General features: G+C 40.6%; 1 protein-coding gene across 1 annotated transcript; it reads right to left on the bottom strand.

Moving 5' to 3' along the window:
- Nucleotides 1-365: 365 nt before the first annotated feature.
- On the bottom strand, nt 366-14,247 carry LOC132974538 (LHFPL tetraspan subfamily member 2a protein-like). The gene is made up of 4 exons (XM_061038646.1): nt 14,096-14,247; nt 3,342-3,539; nt 2,803-3,228; nt 366-2,024 (listed from the first exon to the last, which is right to left on the bottom strand). Exons 3-4 carry the CDS (start codon nt 3,212-3,214, stop codon nt 1,768-1,770), a joined length of 669 nt encoding a protein of 222 aa, XP_060894629.1. The 5' UTR covers nt 3,215-3,228; nt 3,342-3,539; nt 14,096-14,247; the 3' UTR covers nt 366-1,767.
- Nucleotides 14,248-23,910: the final 9,663 nt, after the last annotated feature.

Consider the following 23,910-nt stretch of genomic DNA (forward strand, 5'->3'; position numbering starts at 1 on the left):
GACCATAACCGCTGGGCTATCAGCGCTTAGGTACAACATTTTTAACAAAATTCTTAGAATTAGACCTTAACACCAGTGGGTCCCGACTTCTGGGGTTAAGTGACGCCAAAAAAATACCCTTGTCATAGTTTTGAGAATAGAGAGCAGATCACACTAACAGGTTATCATCACTGGTCAATAGAAACACTTAGAAGGACGATAAATAAAAGACCACAGTTTTGTCTTGGAACCCTGATTGAGGGGGAACTGGTTCAAGCCACCATTGTGTATTTTCTACTTCCCGTCTCTAGGTGTCAGTGTTTCCTCAGAAATTTAGTTTTTAACAAGAAATAAGCCTGAAGTTCATCAGAGAAGTGTAGCACAGATTTACTAAAGAAAGTAGTTTATTGAGAAGACCACAAATGACAGGCTGCAATTCTCCTCACACATTAACTCGTACATGCAGCATCAAACAATGTGCCACCAATGCTGTTACTCTTTTGTTAATATAACAAAAACAGTGGACAGTAAACATCAATTTAAAAGCATAAGAAGACTAGAAATGCTTTATGTATTATAGAAAAACATCCATAGCATGATTTCACTTTTCATCCTCTCAGCCCACTCATTCTTCTTTCTGCAAACACGCCAGGGTTGAATTATTGCACATCTCAACTACAATGAATACAAGCAACCACATTATGTTACACCGACAGCAATGAAATGATGTATTATTAGGAGGGGGATGAAAACAGGGGACAATATTTAGCAATTTGAAATGAATGAAGGCCCAAGTGCAAAACATGGTATCAGCTGACACTTTAAAAGTATCAAACAAACAAAGAGGATTTCTCTAGACTGCATTAAGAATATACAAAGCTGACCTATTTCTCTAGAGAAGACTTGAGTTTAATTTTCAACCACTTGTTTTTGTCTAGTCTGTCTTTGCAAAGCTTGCTCCTTTCTGTGTGGTGTGCAATACGATAACATTTGATAAGCCGCGGTGCAGCCTGCGTTATCTCACTGTGAGCAAACATCCCAACATGAAAGCTCACAGCAGTGTCGGAGACATCTGGCCCGGTCTCTTGTTATTTTTCTGCACACACTCTGCTGGTTAATAAGCTGCAAGAAACCCACAAACAATCCATTTAACAGAAGGAACTCCCTTTAAAGTGAACAATCCCACGAGTGGCACATTTAAAACAGGTAGGTAGATCGTCTGACTGTCCCGCTGTGCAGCAGATTCAGAGCATGTGGACATTTTCAAAACCACAACAGTCAATGTCTTACACACACACACACACACACACAACACAACACATGTGCGAGCTGTTTTGGGGTGTTTAAGTGCACACATCTGTTAGTATTCAGAGGTTTGTTGAGGTCTGCAGGTGAACCATGTGAATGAACATAATGATGTTACAAACCTGCACACTGCTTTACTGGCAGTGTTAAACTTGTCCACAGTTACACTAACAACATTTGCGCTACCATTTCCTAAGCATTTCTCTATTACAATACAGTGGTTTGTATAAGGTGATACTTGTTACAAGAAATATCAGCATCTTGGTCAAAACCGTTGGATAAGTGTGCAGGTAACTTTGTTACCAAGGCCTCTATCGTTCAATAATCAGCTGATTTTAACAAAGCAGAATACCCAAAAGGGATGGAATCACTCAGAGAATCGTCTGTTCTCCCTTTACTGACACGTACAGATTTCTATGTAGGAGAGTTTAAAAAAAAAAAAAAAAAGGATGAGTCCGGGAGAATCCAAACAGCCTCAAAGTCTCAGAGCAGGCAGATCAGACTCTTCCCCTCTTCGATCTCCTCCTGCACTTTATCGCTGGATGTGGCGATCTCAGCCTGAGCAGAAAGGACAGCACACATGAAGGTCGCCAGCGTTCCTCCTATCGCTGTGTAGAACGCCCATCCAAGACCACACAGAGCCGGCCTGAAGGGCGAGGCATCTGGGCTGCAGTAGCTCTTCACCTTCTCTGAACCCCAGCCAGCAGGGTACAGCATGAGACCGACCATCAGCAGCAGGCCTGGAGGGAGAGACGAGACCGTGAGGCGAAGGGTTGAGTCACTTACATGTAAACATCAGGGCTGAGAGGACAAACAAGTCCGAGTGCAGCTGGGAACTAGGTGACTCAAGTCTGAAGAAGAAAGCATATATCTTTTCAGCTGACAAGCCTTTGATTTGTTCTGAGGGGAGAGACCCCCCCCCCTTTGATTGATTACCAGATCCGTCCAGCCGAACACACCTATCGGAGCCCTTTGTTGAAAGAAACGTGCATAAAGACTGAGGTGAACTTAAAACGTGGAATAGTTTCTGCCAACGTGTAAACTCAGGTGTTTCAACTTGTAAACTCAAAGCAGAACTTCCCCAAAGGCTACGGCATGATTATAAAATCCACAGATATATGCTTGCATGGACATGTTGCACAACTAGATTATTTGTAACAGGGTCCCATATTATTAGCATTAGCTTCAGCAGCAATGATGCTAACTGTTATATAACTTGTCCACGGCCTGGCTTCCTCTGAGCGAATCACAGGACCGTATAGATTTCAAATAATGCAAATGTTATGTTAACTTGCTATTTTCCTTTCTTGGCCAGTTTGACCACAGCTCTTAACCTTCGTATATGACGTATCTAACTTCCTTCCTGTTTATGTCTTTTTTTGAAGACTGAATAAACACAAAATTCTGAAGAAGAAGAAGAAGAAAATCAAGCAAATACAAACCAATAAGAGTTCAGCTAAACACTCATGCATCTTCATTCAGGGACACACAGACAGACACACAAACAAGAAGTCTGACCTGCGATGGCCTGCAGCAGTCCACAGATGTTGAATAAGCTCTTCTTCAGGATGCTCTGGAAGCACAGGCTGAAGATGGAGATACAGGCCACCACTCCGAGCACTAACGTCCCCGCTGCCAGAAACAGCATGGCCGCCTGCCAGAAGCCACTGGCCACTTCCCCGAACGACCCAGCGTAGGGCCCGCAGCTGACCCCAACCCCTCGTCTGCCGATGCGAAGGCAGCGGCTGTAGAGGCCCAAAGACGGCCGGTACTCCCCAGAGTCCACTCCCGCCCCGCTCGCACTGGAGTCCGAGCGAGGGAACCCCAGCAACCAATCAGGGCTCATGAAGGCGATGAGCTCAGCGAAGGCCACTAGGATGCTGAGCAGCGTCCAGAGCATGGAGCGGCATGTTACAATGACATGGCACATGGCGTTTTGTCTTTCTGAGATGGCAACAAGCAAATTCACAAAATAGAATCGATTTTTTTGGAAGCACTTTTAAGCTTTTCCAAGTGTCAGAGCGCTGATATAGAGGAGTCTAAATTCCTTTCCTTACATAGAGAAAGGTCCAGTCGGTTCCCTGTTTGGATCCAGATGTGCAGCTGATGTTATCCTCTCTGAGCAGATGTCAAGCCTACTTTCTTCTTCAGGTTTTTTCCCCCCTTCTTTTTTTTTCTCCGGTCATCCCAAGACGTGCAGCTACAATGCGCCGAAACAGCTTCCCTCCGCCATAGTGCTGTTTGAAAAAGTAACCCTGCAGAGACACAGACACAGAATCTGTATGAAGTGGGAGTCACCGACGTGCACAAGAGGGGGGAGAGGGAAGAAGAGTTTAAGAAGACTGCTTTCCCATCCACTATGAATCATGAAGTTAAGCCTCCCACAGAGCGCTACCTCAAATTCACAACCAGCCAGCTGTGTGTGTACCACGAGCAACTATTCCAGATGTCTTTGGAACGGTCGGGATTAGTCACACACACACACACACACACACACACACACACACACACACACACACACACACACACACACACACACACACAGCTAAAGACAACAGATATGACTGTTACTGTCGTCATTTGATTTGTGATAACTGCGCCTTTGTGCGCTTGATTTTATCTGTAAAATGACTGGAGCCTCGTGTGTCTCACCGCTCAGCAGCTGTCAACACAAATCGGTGAAGCGCTCTGTTACAGCATGCCACATTTGACAGCAAGCACACAGAATCACATGCCTGATCCTCTCTGCTGCGGCAAGCACACACATGAAATCTCTACTGGAGCTCCATCATTGCGCTCGCTTTTCAAAGCACCGTCTGAATAAACATGTTTTATGCATTAGAGTGAGCGGTTATTGGATTTAATGTAGCCTTTTATTATGTTATAATTGATGCTGAAGCATTTAGAAGAATGTCAATTCTCTGTTCTTGATTCAACAGCAATCAGCAGCACATAACTCGTAACCTGTAACAGATGACATGTTCGGAGCGATCCTCTAAATCTTCTCTGACTGTATTTTGAGAGTTAGTGCATGTGAGTCACTGTTGAAGTGTGTGTCTGAGCGAGTGTGTGTATCGGTCCCAATCACAGTCATTGTTATACTGTTGCTATGTTATGATTGAGTCGTAGTGACCACACTGGCCTGGATACAGCTGTGGTCCCATGGGAGCTCTGAGGTTTCTTAGAAGGCCCCTGATGTCATGATCCTGTGTTATGATACACCCAGGAAAATATTCACGATCTGGTTAAGTTCAAGAGGGCTTTAAAAACAGTTGCCCGAGCCTTGTCCCAAAACTGGTGAGATCAGGAAAAGGCCTATCTAACTAAATCACAACAAAAATGTGAAGTGTTTAAAGCTTCTTTCCCTTTTTTTCTGCTTAGATTTTTAGTTTAGTTTAAAATGTTGTTATTTAGAAAGCAGTTATAAAACATTCAATACTACAGATTTGTCCACATTTTAAAACACACAAGTCAAAGAGTAAAACAACAGAAAGACATGCAAAAGCCCTTTTATACCTCATCCCAAGGGACTTTGCTTCATGTCACTACAAAGACAATGATGATCAATGTCATTAAGTTATCAGGACAAAAGTGCCTCCGCTTATTCGACAGCAAGAACCAAATCCTCTCCAAATCAGAGTGTGTTACCATTTCTACACGTCACAACTGAGTGTGAGTTTGCTGGTTTTCTTTTTTTTTGCTTTGATAATTTTGTAAAATAGTAGCTGTTGAGGACATTTATGAAGCCGTTAAAACAGATCAGAGACTGTGAACAGCACCAGAAGGATGGTCAGGCTTTAATATTGTATGTTTTGCAAAGATTTTAAGCAAAGCAAATGTTACTCCAGTGTTTCTTTACTTTGTTACAGCTTTCCACTGAAAACAAGGTCCCTCTGAACCTTTTAACAGCAAGATTCATGGATTATCCACGGTAATGGGACTATTTTTTCCTGGAAAGTAAAGCTGCTGATGAGTTATTGAAATCCCATTTCCTCAAACGTAAGCATCATTAACAAAATCTGTAGAGAAAAATGTCCCAGGTGTTTTTGGGGGGGGGACTTTTACCTCAAAATCTCAAAACGTTGGAACTCGAAACATGACTTTGCGCGGCATGATGCCGATTAAACTTAGTGAGGAGTGATGAAGTGACTCTTTAAAAGTGTCCCAGTCTGTACAAGTTATGAGATGTACTATAAATCATGCTTAAGCTCGCTCCAATAGATTCATAACTTTCACATAAAAAGGGAAGGAAGGCTTGTTGATCTTATGAGAGAAGACAATTTATTCATGTTATGACTCTTAAATCTTGCTGAATGTGTCACTTAGCTGGTGATGAAAAGTTCAGCCCACAAACATTTATTAAGAGCGATAAGTCACTCTAATGTCCTGAGGGAAATAAATGTGGCATGAGGTCATAACCTCCCCACCAGCCTCCATTTGGGATGCTAAATCATCCCATCACATATGTAGAGAATGAACACTACAGATCTGAGTCAGTTCAAAACACTTCAGACGATTTCCCAAGCTACAAAATAGGAGCATTATCTCATGCAGCTAAAAACGCCGACTGAGTAGGGGTAGAAGTGGGTCAAAAAAATAAAGTCACAAGCATGACGACATCTGACGAGAAGGTATGAGATTTGAAACACTTTAGATGCGGGTGTGATTCAGTTCAGCGCGGTTCAGCCGTGTTTGCATTTCACGCCTGTGTTCTCAAGTAGTTCTGCTGCTGCTTTCATCCACGTGAAGGAAGGTGCATTTTTATTTTATTTTATTTTGTGTACAGGTTTGCTTTGTCTCCGGTTTGACAGTGATGCCTATCTGTATCTTTCCCAAGTTCATCTTACACTATCAAGTTTGACTGAGCAGTATGTTAAGTTAAAAGTCCCCTTATTCTCAATTCTCTTACTACAATCTTGTATCCTAATTACAGATTACATGAACCCTCAGCCAAAATACACAGTCTACATGTAATTACCCTGCTTGGGAAAAAGAGAGGAAGAACATTAGAGGCTGACTGAAAGAATAGAAATAGAACAAAGAAGCTACTGCACAGCAACATTACTATTCATTATCAGCAAAAAAAAGAGGAAATGACAGAGATAAACAGGAAGCAAACAGGAAGCAACAGTGTCTCTGAAAAAGCTTCTAACGCACAGTCAATGTGATGATGATCAGTCAACTTGTCTTGCTTCAACCTAAGCTGGTGATTTATGGCGCTATAGCATTTCATGTGCATGATATCCTTGTAAGGTGCAATTATACCCAAAAGTCCTACAACTTTAAAGCCTGCACTGAACTATTAATGATGGACACGTGGATGAATTGATGTATACGACTGTGATGAATGTTATTCTTTGTTTTAGGGAAGCACAGCAATTTTTGTTGTACGATGTGACATGACAATTAAAGGATTTCTAATCTTGTCTATTCTGCGTTTATACGGGTTTGTTAGGGTATTTGTAGTCTTCGAGAGACGGTAGCTCAATTCAATTCCATTTAAAGCGCTCTATCACAAAATGAGCACTCGCAATCAACATATCGCTCATTAGGTCTGAATTTATTACAACTAAGAAGACAAAATATTCTATAGACTGTAAACAAACAATGCTTTCTCACCCTCAATGAGTACATTTTACCCATTAGATGAAGGCCTGAGTATAATGATGACCATGCTTTTACACCATTTCTATGTAGTCAGGTGAAGCTCTGGCTATCTTTCAGCTACCCTCATATTATTTGGTTCAAGTTAACTGTTGGAAAAAACCCTGCTTTTTGGATTTCCTTTTTTATTTAGGAGGGGATATGTTGTAAACAGACACTGTTTAAAACGTTTAGGAGAACAGACAGACATGAAATATAACAAATAGGCATTCTTTAGTATTATTTATTTATCGCACTTCATATATTCATACAATATTCAATTATAGTCCTTGAGTTTATTCCAGCTCTTTTATAAGCCCCTATCACTCTCCTTATTGTTATCTAAGTTTCCATTCTCAGTACTGACAATGGCTTCTCATCCAGTGTGACTCACCACATAAAAACTGTGTTTAACCTCTATTTACAGCGACCATTAAAATATAGTAATGTGTGTGCATCCTGAATAAATATACATGTGTAATTGCAGATCTGTTAAGCATGTATCTTTGTGTTTGTTTATCTGAGTGAGAGCCATCCAGGCTACAGTGTTGGGTCCTCTGTAGTGATTCAGAGTCTTCTGTTGGCAGCTGATTATAGTCCACCTAGGTCAGGCACGCTGCTGTCGGTTATGACTACAATACCCTCAAATTAGCAGCTCTGCCTCTTTAAACCACAGGGATGGAGTCTAAACATACCTTGTCGAGGCAGCCGGCAGCCACCTTGTGTGATCTCTCCCAGCTCTTACTGGAAATCTCTTCGCTCAAACCTCATCATGGCTCTCTGTAGTCTCACTAAGGACGGCACTCTGAGGGAGATGGAAACTAGAAGGGACTTTTTCTAGTGGAGTGTTTTGAGGAAGTGTAGCTCTTTCTTTCTGTCTTTCTCTGGCTGTCTTTTTGAAGAACAATATTACAATTTAGAGGGCTTAGACATGTGCATCATTAGCCTATACTAAATAATAATGTTGTCACCCTCTCTCGTCAGAACTGGCATTACTAGTTAAAACATACTTTTTTGATCATATGCATACAGTGACTCATCTTCTATAAGAAAACTCTTTAGTCTGGGGCAGCTCCATATACAGTCTATGAGCGTGTTTTCATGGGAGTGCTGCAGTGCAGAAAGGTCACTACGTCCTGAAATTGATAAACACGCTCCACTTGTTTACAGCTTTTTGAACAGATTTCTGGGAAAGTGCTTGAGCAGCACTTCCTTGGCAGGGTCAAGCTTTTCTATGTGTTTACGCGAGTGCTGGAGGAGGAGTATTTTAACACTTCACGGCACATGAGACACTCAGAATTATGACTTATTCATAACCCGGTGATCAAGGTGAAAGGTCTCTGCCTCCCAGTTGCCTTTGATAGATATGTATCTTCTTCAAACCGTCAGATCTTTGTTACTGCTGCTTCTCTGCGTGCCTGTGGAGTGACGGCCTGTGATATGCATCACCAACACTGACATATCGCGGGGTCTTATGATTCTTTCATGAGTCGTGCATGACGCTGAGTTTGACCGATGTTACATTAGATATGCTACAGGATGAAAGCAGTCATTCTTGCATCTGATCTGGACCTGTTCATTCCCACACTGCTCTAATGTCCTGATAGAAACCAAGCCTGCCACACAAGATTACATGCATGTAGTGAGGGCCTGAAGCCAACACACACTTTTCCAACCCTTCATTCAGCCGGCCAACATGAACAGTCTCCTTTGCTACTATGAGAAAAACTTTCGTTAACGGAATTTCTAGAAAGGAAAACCTGTGGGCTGACAGCGAGCCATGCGGACTGCATGTTTGGCTGTGAAAACCTGTTGGCCAAGCAGCCTCTAAGCTCAATCAAAAGTGTACAAATAAAGCAGAACATCAGTATGAGCTGAGACATTTTGCATGCCTCAGACAAAGCAGTGGACCGAGGCATATGTGGGTCAGTCAGTTGGCCGTTAGTTAGAGGAGGCGGCCGGGTAGTAAATCTGAAGTAATTGCTCTGAGATATCAGCAAAGGGCTCTGGTAGCATGCCAAGGTGCTGAGGTAATGAGTTCTGACCACTGTAGTCTGCCTGTAGAGGGTGAACGTGAATGAGGACTGAAGGTGGGTGGTTTACAGATATAAAAAAAAAAAAAAACAGTTGACCCAGATTGGTCTACAAAGAGAGCGTTACACACAGGCGGTGAAAAAAAAAAATGTTGAAATAAAAAATCCATTCATGGACATTGATTGAGAATGGGATTGGGAAAGACAGTGGACATTTTTCTGTTCCTCTAAAACCCCTTTCACACTCCTGGACATTACCCAGGTGAGTTGAAGTGAAGAACGCAACCCTAACCCTAACCCTAACCCTAACCACAGCAAACAAAGTTTTTGCTGGAGAGCCTTCTAGTTCACATGTCCACATGAAGGCAGGATGTACAACACATGAAGGTGATACACTAAAACATTCACTGCAAGCAAGTGGACTAGCTGGTATTGTTCACTATGGTTTCAATATTATGATACCCTGTGTTTTGTAATCACAGAATCTCCATTATTTTTTTATTATTATTAGAGGTTTTAATTTTTGGCCTTTATATGCCGTCATTTGAGAGATATGCGGGAAAGGAGCCACAGGTTGGAGTCGAACCAGGGATGCCCACTCTGAGGACCATGGACTTTGTAACCCTACCACTTGACCACCACCAGCTCCCCCAGGACTTGTATTTTTGTCGCAATAGTGACAAAACCAGAACTGTTTTAATAGATAGACTCTTTATTGTATAAAAGAACACAAGGCACTGATTGGTATTAGTATCTTACCGACGGTAATTCTGGTATCCTGAAAACCATATTGTTCACGTATCTAAATTCCTCTGCTTCATATTTCTATGATGTTTGCTTCATTATTATGTTTCCCAGTGGTGTTTGTATTTTGGATAAGTCCCTATGCTCACCTCATCTAAGCCAAACCAACAATTTCCAGCAGTCGGAAGGCGTTCTCAGAGAACCTCTTGCTGTGCGGTGCATGTGTGAAAGGGCATGTCTGGAAAATGTCAGGACCTGAATGTCTGGAAATTGTCAGGAGAGTGTCCATACGTCATGTGTCAAAATGGTTTTTGATGAGCACAAGCCTTTCACTGTTTTTAAAAAGGGAATTTGAGCAGGTTTATCGCCCACCCAGATCAGATGATTCCCCACGTTGATCGGGGCTTGGAGGACTCCACAAGCTCATTCTTCTTCACTCACACATCCTGGACCAGAAACCTCAAACCAAGGCGAACTGCTCCCTAAGCTGCACAGCCTGCTCTGGTCTGGTCCTGCCATGCATCTGGACCAGCAAAAAAGGAAGGCCCTCAAAACCAAAAACCACAAAACAGGCACCATCTTTAGGACTACACAGCTACCCAAACAAGATGTGGACAATCACAGGCTGCTAATGACACTCTAACTTCCTTTTGTGTGTTTCCAAGAATCAGGGAAACAAGAAACCCCAAGAGATATGGAACTCGTATGATAGCAGTCGGCGCACAGGGCAGGACCAAACATATCCCTCATTCATAAAAGAATGCAAGCAGCAGAGCTCTTGGAGAAGTGAGGGAGAATGGAGTGTATGAAGCAATAGGGAACATTACACCACCGAAAAAGTGGGAACATACCACACTCTTAACACTCCATTTCCCAATCAATTTTTTAAGGAAATGATTTATTGCCAGCGATTTATCAAGACTATGTCGGGGCGTGGCCAAGAGAGTGATGTCAGAACAGCAGACAAGCCACAACATTAGCTGTAGAAAGAGACACCCCTTCCCCTGCAGCGATGGCTCGTAAATCTTCATCACAGCTCATTTTTATCAACTGAACAACAGCTTTAGATCAACACCGAGCTCTCTTTTGCCCCTCAGGCAGTGTGAAAAAGGCAGACCTTTGTAACACAAACCAGGTCTTCCAACACGTGTAGTGAGAACAAAGGCTTTCAGACAAAAAAAAAGGTATTAGAAGACATACAAAGACACTAATAAGCTGTACATCGTAACGCCTTTGATCGTCGCACCTGAGGGGGGCAAACTTCCACCTGCTTTCACAGCGAGCTTCATTCTACAAACAGGGGACAGACAGTTCAGAGAGATCCATGCAAAGCACCAAAGAGCACAAGCACAAGGACAAGTTCAGTTTCTTTGGTTTACATGAGGCTTTCTCGACCCTCAACAGATATTACGAAACAAGCCAAGCTTCTGTCTTCAACAACTCTAACCATAACCATGTGAGCCACCGCATTTGTTGCCCTCTATAAACAGTGAAGGAAAGAGTGGCAAACTGAGAAAAAGGTTCCCATGGATCGACCTTTACCACAACTTTTATCTAACGTCAGCGAGGGAGAGATGTTTGCCTTCGATTGCACGTTTAGTGCTCCAGAGTTAGACAGGATTTACTTGACCGACATCGATTATACACTATCAAATTATTCAAGCTGTAAAAAGCCAATAAATGTAGCCCCCAACAACTGGGTGAAGAAATGCCGGTAAGTTCTATCGCCTTCAAATACAACCGGGGAGGCTGAGGTTTCAGAGACAATAAGAGGCCCCAAAAATGTAAACAAGACCCTTCTAAAAGTGTGCAGGAACAATCCTTTACTGACGCACAAACAGTTAAAAATAAATACACACCTTAAAAAGCATGGACTGTGCCAGCCTGTGCTCACTCGTCTGGGGTGTAACTGCATCTAAACGCATGACTTCCCAAGAGAAAAGTATCAAGCCAAGCTCGTTCGTGGGCATGTGTTTGTGTGTGCACCAAAAAAAAAAAAAAAAAAAAAGCCCTGAATAAAAAAAAATCTCTGCCCCTTCATCTGGTGCGACTCAACTCAACAAAGGCTTCACAAAGACGTGCCGACAGCGGCCCCCATCACTCACTCTTTAGCGTTCAAAGACCTGTCACCGTTGGCCCAGAAATTCACTCCCTCTATCTCCAAGACAAGGCCGACTGTGGCCCCCTAACCTATTCAATCTGTGCAGCACCCCGGCCCCTCACTCCCTACGCACGACTCTGAGGTGGCCCCACAGACACTGACGCACAAAGCCCCTCAGTGACCCTCACATTTCACTTACACAAAAGACAGGAATGACACGGCTTTGCTCTGCTCCCTCCCGACTCCTCCAGCTGTCTCATTTGTTTCTAAAGAAGATGATGGACGAACAAACAAACTTTTCCTGCCTTCTTCTTCTAAACAAGTCAACCCTACCTCCTCTACAGTGGTGTTTGAAGGACCTCACAGTATTACTTGATATAAAACATGTGCTTTTGGAGGGGTTTGGATTAGCTACTGGTGCTCCTGGTTTCTATTCATTGAACTATGAGATGAAGCAGAAACTTGCTCCTCATACAGGTAATCCATCACGTCAAACACTTTCAGTTTAGCTGATTTTTTTTATCTTCGTTTTCATGAATTCAAAGTCACTGATTTTACATCAGAACATCACTTTGAATGTCATATAAAGTACTCAACCTGTAATAGGAAGTGTATAAAAAAAGGTTATGGATCAACCTGTGTGGTGACTGCTCCTTAAATCTAAATATTTGAGCAGCCGTTATTGATAGTTGATAATATAGTGTTGATGTTTTGCAGCCTTGTGAATTCATGGGAGAACACAGGTCCACCATTTAGGTATATAATCTATCAAAAGACTATATTGATATTTTAAAAAACTACTCCTGAGCAGATTACACATTAACATCATGTGTATTTGTGTATGTTTTAGTGTCTTTCCTTTTCACTGTTTCTTCTCATATATCAGATATTTTTCGCAGATGTTCTAAACCTCAGTGAAAATGCTGAGTTCCCACCAATCATTTGGTATTTTGTCGGCTGTCAAATGATTCATCCTACAGCTTCAAGATGTACTGCACTGCTAACAAAATCTCCCTTTGCAATCACAGTAATATTACTTCATCTGCTGATATGTTACAAGTTTGCACTTGTTATCTGGAGGTTGTCAAAACTAAGAGTATGCAGGTTAGGGCAATCTCACTTAAGTCAATCACAGCTCAACTGCTTATACAAGAAAAGGCCTGGAACCTGTTGAACATTACAAAATGCTGATTTGGAGCAGTGGGAGTTCTGGTGAAAGGACTTTCTGAGCGATGGTGGCAGTGATTCCCCTCCTCTCATCGCTGCAGTTTGTCCTTGAACTCAGCTAGAATAAACACTGAGCGTTTTCCCTGGCTGTGTTTAGTTTATGATGTAGTACCACTTCCCCCTCTCTGTGCACTGTGTGTCAGGCGCAGAGCTCCATGGGTGGCTCTAGATGGACCTCCTCCTTCTTCTCCTCCTCACTGCCCTTCAAGGACATGAGGTTGTGGTGGAAGGAGAAGGAGAAGGAGAAGGAGAAGGGGAAGTTGCTGTCCTGATAGATTGAAAAAATAACAATACTAAAGGACTAAAATAACAGGTTAGGCTTCTCACGGAGGTGTGGATGTGCTGTTATGTCAAACTGCTACCAGATGTTATTGTTATTATAGACTGTCATTGTTTAAATGCAATCATGTCATATGAAACTACTCTTTTTATATGACACCACCTGTTTACATCTTTCATACTGTATATTCACATGTGAAGCAGATTGATTTAATGTTTATCTTGTCAAGCTTGTTGTCCTTGTAGCTGTGTGTTTGCCTATGTACGTGCATTTAAAATTGAAGTCAAATTCCTTATGTGTGTGTTATTACCTGGCCTGTCAAACTGATTATGATTTAAAGATAAGATGCAGGACCTGAACACGGATGAAGTCGGCTATCTTTCTGCAACTGCATAGTTTTACTCTGCAAAAAAAAAAAAATGGCTGAAAGGATGTGCAAATCCACATCTCTTGCAGGAAGTGTCAACACATAAACATTAAGTTACTTCATAAGTATTATTAGTTTCTCTCTTTTGGACTAATAATGCAGACTTTCCAATAACAGTTACCACAACCACTGTTCAATTCAAAGCTAAACCAAATTAAGGCTCGCTTGAGTTGTTACTGACACATAGAGCAACATCAGCCCGAGAAGGACTTCTTATGTATGTTCATCAATCCACAAACTGTTTCATTCATGACATTTTCAGCAACAGTAATCATATGCACAAGCCATCGAAACGTGTGAAATCAGTGTCATAAACAGCCACATGATGTCTGCTGGCTGCGTCGTCCTCTACTTACAGTCTCGGTGCAGATGGTTAGGACGCCGTGTGAAGAATGTGAGGAAAGTTTTCTTTCAGTTCTTAACTTCTGCTTTTTTATCCAGGGCAGCTCAGCTCTGCTTTGACCGAAAACTCATTCACCGACTCTCCTTTCTTCAGGACGTTGCTCCTCCACTCTCACCCTCACACTTAAAGACGTCCCACTAACATCTGACGTCACGCTTTCGCCTCTTTTTCTCTTCTCCCTCCCCCTTGTCCCTTCCCCCACTCCCCGTTTGTGAAGAGGAGACGAAGAAGAAGTTTCACTGTGGATGAGAAACATGACGAGTTCCTGCATAAACTCATTCAGTAAACGCGTCCTGGATAAGATATCACGCGTTTCTATCAGTTTTTTTATTCGTCAACTAAATGTTGTGATGTCTGGAAAATACATTAAAAGTTCTCCTTTTTCATTTGCAGATACCCCTACTCAAAAGTGGACTAGTAGGCTACTTATTTCTTAATATCTCTAGTAGGCTTCTTAGAGAATTCACTCAAAGATGATAGAGAAATTTAGTCAAATAGATTGGGAATATGAATAATGGAACATGCACAATTCTTAAGTAGGTACAGCACATAATAATCAATAATATTAATTAGTCTACAATAATTATACACAAAATCAGTAAATCCTGCTGCTTATTGAACCAAATGATAAACAGCAGGTGTTTGGAATTGGCTGAGCTGTGGCGTTTCACATTTTTAGAGCTATTTGTGGTTTAGTGGCATCAGGGTTGTATCTAACTCCTGTGGTTATTTTTAAGGTTAAAACATCATCAAAATGAGGTCAGTGTAGAACACAACGTGTGGTTATATTAAACCAAGGCTTTGCTATAACATCATCATTTAAAAATGTTCTGTTATATGACAAAGGAGTAAATTCTGTTGATGTTAACTTGGAGCTGTTCAATGCTAACTTGATCTGATGTCTGAGTGTAGTATTTGGGTATACTTTATACTTATATATTTGTTTTCCTTTTGTACATGAGAGTTGTGATTATTAGTGTTTGGAGAAGCTGTACTTATTATGGGGAGGCATCCTTTCTGTATGTTAGCTTTGAACTAAAGCAACAGTTTGCTATCCCCAAACACAGGTCATTTTTGTTACATCATTTTCTGTCTTCAAGTGCTTTCACATTCCCGTATGTACGCCTGAAAAGTTCTACTCAACGTCAGGCAGGCTGCTCCAAAAAAATCCTCCTGAGTCAGTTGAGCACACATGCTCAAGCATGACGCATGACGTTATCCCTCCCTTTATGGTATCAACAAAAGACCGAAAAAGAACATACTGACAAACAGAAACAATCATGAAGCAGTTTGATTACGTGCGTGGAGATGAGCTCAAACAGTCTAATGACGTGCAGTGTTCCCAGGAGTCATCACCCTCTCCCACTCACCAGCGTTGAATTTGCCAGACTCATACCTGCAGCATTCTCACATGTCATGTGAGAATGTGTTCAAGGGGGCATGCAGCGAAAAATTCTGAGTAAAGTCGGAGAGAAAAATAACTTATTTTGTTTCTGTTTCCAGTGTTTGTTCTCAACTAACTTTTCGCTGCTGGAAGTAGCTAACTTAAATGTGGAACTAAAGTTCTGACGTGATATTTTCACATGAAGGTCTGAGACATTAACCTGACGTCTCTGCTCATTGGTTGTAGAATCATATACCGTTAGTTGTTTTCATCATTGAACGGTCCAGAACAGATTTCAGATCATAGGCTTCCCTCTCCACTTTGTCTCTTCCTGTTGTTTTCTCTCTTGCTAACGACCCAGGGAGCTGAGCTGGAGACACAAACCACACTTAAAAGTTATTACATTGTGGTCTGTGGAACTGTGACAACTCAGAGGAGACTGTCACACTGGGACTGTATGAAATTTGAGAAAGGTTCAAGTCACTGCAGCAGGGAATAACGTAAAACACCAAGCCCCAAACTGGACGATTAAATAGGATTATGCGGTTTGTATGCTTTGTAAAATGGTGACTATGATACATTGCTGGAGGAAGTTCATATGAATATATGGCTTGAATAGCAGTTAAAAGTCACTTGAGACTAGTAAGAGATTACTAATCTAAAGTACAGAAAAACATGTTTGTGTTTTTAGTCTGCTGATAATGGAAAAACATACGCCTTGTTTTTCTCTGATCTCTGCACACTGGTTTCTTCTGTGTCATATAATCATATTTTAAATATCCCTGCCTCTAAATCTGATTAAAAATACTTCTGATTGTCTTGACGTCTCCTGAAGAGACACTATAAATAATCATAGTGGGCAACATACTGTAACAAACTCACATTCATAATGAGACTTTAACTTCATCTGTGATGTTTAAATAAACATTAACCCCGTGCTTCTTCATCATGCAATCTCATTTATTATAATGTATTATGATATCTAATATATAATATATATCTTCCTGTAAGTTTCCCCTCTACATTACAGTAAAACTTGGGCTTTTATTTTCTTCAGTACATAAAAAGTCCCTGCCTTTATTTGGGACAGGTGTTGATATGAGACAGGCCCTTAATAATATATATTTTTTTAACTCGTGCACAGCAAAGATTAGAAAGACAATAATGTACAATGATTGAATATTGAATACAACAAATTAAATTACAAGTCACTGATTTGATCTGCTGTTAAAAGACAGCCCGTCCATACCATTGTGCTGCACTGTGGGGAAGAGAGTGAGACCCCCTTTCAAATACATCTTTAATCCACAAACAAATCAGTATTATTTGTCAAAACAAAAGGCAGCAACACCCGGCTAGTAAAAAGGAATGGAGATTTAAATTGGGATAGGCTTTTATTTGAAGATTTACAGTATCTTTAAAATGATTTTGCCATTTTGTCAGTCATTTCTTTTATGTCAAAAGTAATGTGAACTGTCTTTCTGTATTAAATCATTTTACTTGCTGCATTCAGGGACTTTTAAATTCCTGTTTTCATGGTGAGTTATAATGAGAACAGAAAGTACCTAAGCCTTGTCTCTATGAGGTCTTGCAGATGTTCTGCTTCGTGTTTCTTTTTTTAGATGTTCCAACATCCAAATTGAATAAACGTGCTGCAGCCAATGGAGAAGTTGTGATGTTGAGAAAGCAAACTGTCCTGAGAGGAAAATCAACTTCTCAGTGCCAGGTAAAAGTATTTCCTTACTGTCTAAATGTTTGTCTCTTTTCTGCTAATTAAAAAAAATAATACATAATCAGTTCAGCAGCTTGTTGGATGATTTAATTGTTGTTTGTTTAACACGTGATGTATATGCAAGAATAACCTAGCATAAACATTTAACATACATTCCAATATGTCTGCAGTAAATCAGAGTTTTACTGAGTAGATTTTGTTGAGACTATCAGAAATGAAGCTAAGGAAAAGTCCTATTACGAATCACCATTGGTGGTCTGCTTGGGACCATTTTTATGATTCATTTTTATGTTTCACATGATTTTTTTAGGCTTACCCCCATGTTTGGCAGTGTTTGTGACTATGCAACTCAAACATTAGGAGTTCCACCACATTGGTATTTACTGCTACATTCTTTCTATTTCTGTTATTTTTCGATACAAACCAAACTTTAAAAAAAACAAAAAACATTCACTCCTCTTCCCGGCCTGTTAACAGCAGCTCTCATTTCCTCTCTGGGATGCTGCAGTGGGAGTCGCTAAGTGCAGGCCTTCACACCGCCCTCCTGACATTCTTCACAGCCTCAGACCTCGAACTCTGCAGTTTGTCTCTCCGCTCACACGGCGCCTGATTTCTCAACTGTGTCATTTGGTCGAGCCCGGCCTCCAGGACTTCCTTTTTCCACACCAGACCGGTCTGCGTGTGTCATCCTGGTGAGAACACCGTGGGAGGCAGAAGAAGTCTGTAAATAGATAAGTGTGGTCAAGACAGAACTCCGGTCTCAGAGGCAGGAGGATGATCTTATAGCTGCAGGGTAACTCTATGGGAAACACAAGGACTTAAGAGGATGATGATGATGGGTTGAATGGTTAGTGGCTGTGGTGAAGAAGTTGCGCAGATACAACGCCATGATGGTACAAATAGCTTACATAAGTTTAGATATGTGTGTGAATATAACGACTGGTATAATTGTGCTGATTACAGTAGGAATCCTTCAGTTATATACTGTTAAAACTACCAATTGTAAGTGGTATTTAACTTTCCAAAGCTTTTTCTTCTGAACAGCAGGCCTTTGCATTTTTATTGTAATAAGTAATGTAATAAGCATTTATATTCTTTGAAAGATAAGTAAGTTGAAATTTGAAAAATGAAGTCCTCTAGACATTGCGACTCTAAGATCAGTGCTATAACTAAGTTCCCTCAGGTCAGTGTGGGATTTTTTTTTCAAGCCGTCACAGCGTTGCAGAAGCTCATGGCGAGACATGTCGAAGAACAGAGGGAGCTGTTCATACACACAGCTCAGTGGCCTGTCAGCCTTGACATTACACATTTATTACACCTCTCGTACTACCTCGGATGGCAGATCGGCTGCAGAAGGACTTCGCCCCGCCGATCCGCCTCTGTGCATTGCAAATTGCAGATGAGGTGTAACAGGGGTTTCAATTGCCTGCCTCCAACTTGCAATGTTTAAAGGGCTATAGATATTCTGAAAGGTGTGACGTGCCATGCTTGTACATTGCAAATTCTGTAATCTTAAAACAGCAAATTAAACATTTTGGCATGTAGCTCTTCGCTGCATGTCATCCCCCACTCTCTCCTCCCAACTTTTCCCCCAAATATATTGGTGAAGACCAAAACAGAGCAAAAGGGAGAATTAAATTAATACTTTTTTACATCAGATGGCCCCAGCATGGCTCCAATTGAATGCTTTTCTTTCTCGGGATATTGCCCCTCCTGGGAAATGTGGATCTACGCATTTCTGGCCCACAACTTTAGAACAGAAAAATCGGCTGCAGGGAATCGTTTAAGTGTGCAGCAAGATTGCGGCCACTGAACTGAACAATCTCCATGACCTGTATAAAGTCAGGTCACTGAAAAAAAGCCTGTCTTATTATTGCTGATTCATCCCATCCCTTGAACTGTGAGTTCATGTTGCTGCCATCAGGGCGCAGATACAAGCTGCCATTTTGCAGAACAAACAGATTTAGAAAATCCTTCATGCCTGCTGCGATCAGTCTGGTCAACGACCACATGTAATTGTGATTTTTTTTGTTGTTGTCTTTTTGTTGTTTGGTATTGTTGTTTTATTTATTGTTTGTTGGCTGTGCCTCTTTTACTGCTGGCTGTACATCAAATTGCCCGTCGGGGATAATAAAGATACCTTGAACCTCGAACCTTGAACCTTGAACCTTGAACCTGGGAAATGTGGATCTACGCATTTCTGGCCCACAACTATGTTAAGGAGTTAGACATGAAGACATGATGAAAGATGGATTAAATTGATTCACTCATGCTGTTACTTCTAGTACTCTAAACTCGGCCAAACGAAAGCCATTTTCGCACATGCAGACAAACAATAGAGTTCAACCCTATGACATTTATTTTCCTCTATATCGACACAATGTGTAAAACTACATGTTCAATGAAAGACAAAAAAATAAGAAAAGAGCATATTGGCCAGCAGATAACATCATGAAGAAGTTTCATTAAGTGCACAAAGATCTCACTATTTGTGCACACTTCACAGGATATAAATGTCATTTTCCTGAATATATCCTGATGCATTCACACAGCAGCTCAGCCCAACTTCTTGCAGACATTTTGTACTTGGGGTAAAGAGATATTATGGTTAAAGCTGAAGTGAAACATTCATCTGGTTTCATTCACACATGCAGCTCACCCAGAAAAAAATTACATTACAATCACAAAAATTACATGGTTACATTTTCAGGAGTTTTGTGACTGTGTGAATAGGGCTAATGTTACAAGCCAAGTTGGCTAAACATTTATCATCACTTTTATCCAAACTCAACAGAACTTTATCTTCCTTGAAATTATGTTGTTCTCACATACTTGTACTGCCAATCCTTAAAGAAGGAATTCAGTTTATTATGGGTTAAAATGCTTCGGTCCAGTGAAGCAAACATAAACACACAGTGGGCAGCATTGTGGTCAGAGAGAGAAGGAGAATCCATCATTTCCATTTCTGTTTTTCATGGATTTCCCAGCATTATACAAGTCGATGTTGGAAAAGAGGTCAAACACACGTGATGGAAATAAGGTATGACATAAAGGTGACACACAGCAAAGAGGAACATTACTGATGGCCCTCCTGGGATGAGTACAGTCACGATCTAATAAGGAAGCACATGCTCTGATGTCTCTGCTGTGGACAAAGAAACATTTTTACCACCTACATTTTTTTAAAAGTTGTATGTAATTGCATGTAAGAGAATAAACCAAACAAAACCAAAAAGACATATAATCCAGAAATAGTCTTATATGGACATTTAGAGTGAGCGTACTTTGGCTCACCATTAGCTTTATAAATATTTGGACTCTTTGCTTATCCAAATTGTATTTATCTGACCAACCTGCTTTCACTAATTTCAACATATTAATCAACCTGCAGACACCAGGAATGAACTCGTACTATGCAGCATCAAATCGCATTAAGCAAGAAAACGAAATTAGACTTTCCAAAGTTTCAGTTCTTTGTGTTTTGCCAAAATAAACACGGCTCTGGGATCCAGGTGACTTCATGAATTGTGTTTGGACAACATATCTGTGGTTGCTAACAAACAACAAAGAAACAACATCCACAGGCTAACTCAGTGTGATGTTTGATCCCCCGGGCATTTTACTGTTTATTTTGTGATTTGAAATGTAAAAAATTCTCTTCTAAATCTTCATGTAATACAAGTCACAGATTTTATTGGACCCACCTGGCTTATACAGTAGATGATGATATATTTCCCAGCATTTTTTTTTTTGTACATTCAAGATTAAGCAGTCTGTAGTTGTTCAGTTTTTCATACAGTCAAGTTGTGAGATTAAAAGGCACATGTTACTGTAAACCTTCTGTAGAGCTCTTTATATCTTTTTGCAGGTAGCAGAGGGTAATGAAAAGGTGTGGTGCTGCTCCATTCCAGTAAACTACAAATGTGTTAGTTCAAACCCTTTTTTAAATATGTAACAAATTGTATGTCCTCCTGTTGTGAAGCAACTGGTCTAGAAGCTCAAATCAAACCACCGTGCATGTTCTACATGTAGGTTAATGTGCTGAACCAAAATAGCCCCTTACAGGATGGTGAGGAATCAAATTCAAACAAACCACTTCTGGGAAAATTGGAAAATTCTAAACAAACAACAACACAAGTACCTACCGATTCAAAATGGAGATGTATGGAGAAACCACTTCTTAAACCCTTTTGGCCCATTAGAGGAGAACAAAGAACAAAAACACATACAAGATAAACTACAAAGTCTAGAGTCCGTTATTAAGGACTATTAGAACCACTTGGATTCTCCAATTACCCTTAAAGAACTACAGGACAAAATAAAGTCACTAGGCACTAAAAAGGCCTGTGGTGTTGACGGCGTCCAAAACTAAATTTTAAAGTTGGCTATTCTAAAACTCTTTAATGTCATCCTTAGTTCCTGGATCTTCCCCAATATTTAGAACCAAGGACTAATAACGCCCCTCCACAAAAGTGGAGACAAATATGACCCCAATAACTACCGTGGGATCTGTGTCAACAGCACCTGTGAAAACTCCTCTGTATGATCATAAACCACAGATTCTTACATTTCCTCACTGAAAATAACGTCCTGATGAAATCACAAATTGGCTTTTTACCAAAGTATTGTACAACATATCACATCTTCACCCTAAACGACAACCAAATAAACGAAAAGAAAAGCAAATCATTCTCCTTCTTCGTCGACTTTAAAAAAACGTTTGACTCAATTTGGCACGAGGGTCTGCTGTACAAACTGTTAGAAAGTGGAATTGGGGGGAAAAAACCTACATATTTGAATTGTTAACATTTTATTATTTAAACCTAAACATTTTTATGTATTTAATACAAGGTGATTTAACACAGGGAAGACATGACAGATATTTCTAATGGAATAATTAAGAGACCAATTGTGGAATGATAAAACAATAAAGACAAGTAGGAAATCCTCAAAAATGTACAATAAAGACAAATGGTTTGACATTGAATTTCAAGCCATCCGGAAGCAATTTAACCTATCAAACCAAAAACATAGAGAGCCAGACAACTAGAACATACGCCTCCACTACAGTGAAACATTAAGTCAGTATAAAAATACATTAAGGAGAAAAAGGGACCAACATATTAGAAACCAACTACATTCTGTTCATACAAATTTGTAGGTGCACAGCGTGATGACTAAATAGTTATAGATTATAAATAACTGAGTTTTCATGGAAGGAAACACAGTTTTTTGTGCTATTGCATAAAAGGAGATGATTAACAGTTACAGAGAAGACATAAAAAGACCTAAATAGTCATAAAACCAAAACCCAAGACTTTGTGTAATGGTGGTTTTAGCCACTGTGATGTCATCCATTTGTTTGTGGACTGCTAATTTGAGGACTGTAGCTTGGCATTGTGGCCCTGCAATGTGGGTTTCTGGAGCCAAAAGTGACCAAATGCAGATGACAGGGTGTATGTTGAGAGTTGTAGGGGATTGGTGAATGCTAAGTTATTAGAGCTGCAGTCTAAGCCCCTGTCGATTCATAAGCTGGTTAGTTAGAATGTTTCCCATGAAAAATATTTAATTGGCTGCACAATTAAATCGATGTAGTTATTTCTGGGCTTGGCTTTCTGGGCCTCTATGGGGACTTCATTTTGGTGCCAGCCTCATTTGGTCATAATAGGAACAGCAGTTTTGGTCTCTCCTAAATTGGCTCCATGCTCAGACTGGTAGGTTGATGCTTGATGGAAACACAATGGCAGTTTTATGAGCTGCCTGCCCTGATGTGTTTGTGCTCCTTTCACCTTAATGATGCCTACATGGAATGACTCCCTAATATAATAACACTAGCATATTTCTTTACAGAATACTTTTTTTAATCTGTCAAAGAAGAAGTAGACATACTTTATTAAGGGGAAATTGTGTCTTTAATGAACATGATACATACACATAGGTGAGGAATAAACATGCATGCACAAACAGGATCATATGAACATCGTCCAAAAGAGAGACATTAGAGTGAGGGGCAGCACACGAAAGAGCACCCAAGCTTTTGGGGGTTCAGTGCCTCAGCAAGTGACCTGGCACCTCTCCAGCAACCAGTCAAATATTCAAACTTGGGTCCATAACTGGACTTGAACCAAGCAACCCTCCTGTTCCCAACAGTATTAGATATTGTGGCACCAGGAGAACATGCAGGACATTTTTCCTAAGGGTGTTTCCCTCATTTTGGGAGAGAGGCCTCATTTTGAAGTTTTCAATTGTAGTTTCAATTGGGATAAGATGTAATCATGAACATCTTCCAAATACTTATTAAACCATTCAGGGACCTTGAACACCTTCATTGTAAGGTAGATATGTAAATTCAATAATTAATTGACTTCACGCTTTTCTTCTCCGTCTATAAAAAGAGTGAAAATCCACCGCAACTAGAAAAAGTGGACTATCATGCCCTCTTGTGTCTCAAAGAAGTAATGCATTGATTCATACAACCTTCTGTTTGTGTATCAGATTTTTAAAACCTTAAAAAAAAGTCTGTCATGATGAGTTAATTGCGGCAATGTGCTATTTCCAACAACTAGTCTATTTGTTCAAGACAACAGAGATAAGGAACACGCATATAAAGACAACAACAGCCAGGTTAATGGGTCACTGAGTGCTCTCTGTC

Source organism: Labrus mixtus, chromosome 5 (assembly GCF_963584025.1).
Source record: "Labrus mixtus chromosome 5, fLabMix1.1, whole genome shotgun sequence".
Classification (NCBI taxonomy): domain Eukaryota; kingdom Metazoa; phylum Chordata; class Actinopteri; order Labriformes; family Labridae; genus Labrus; species Labrus mixtus.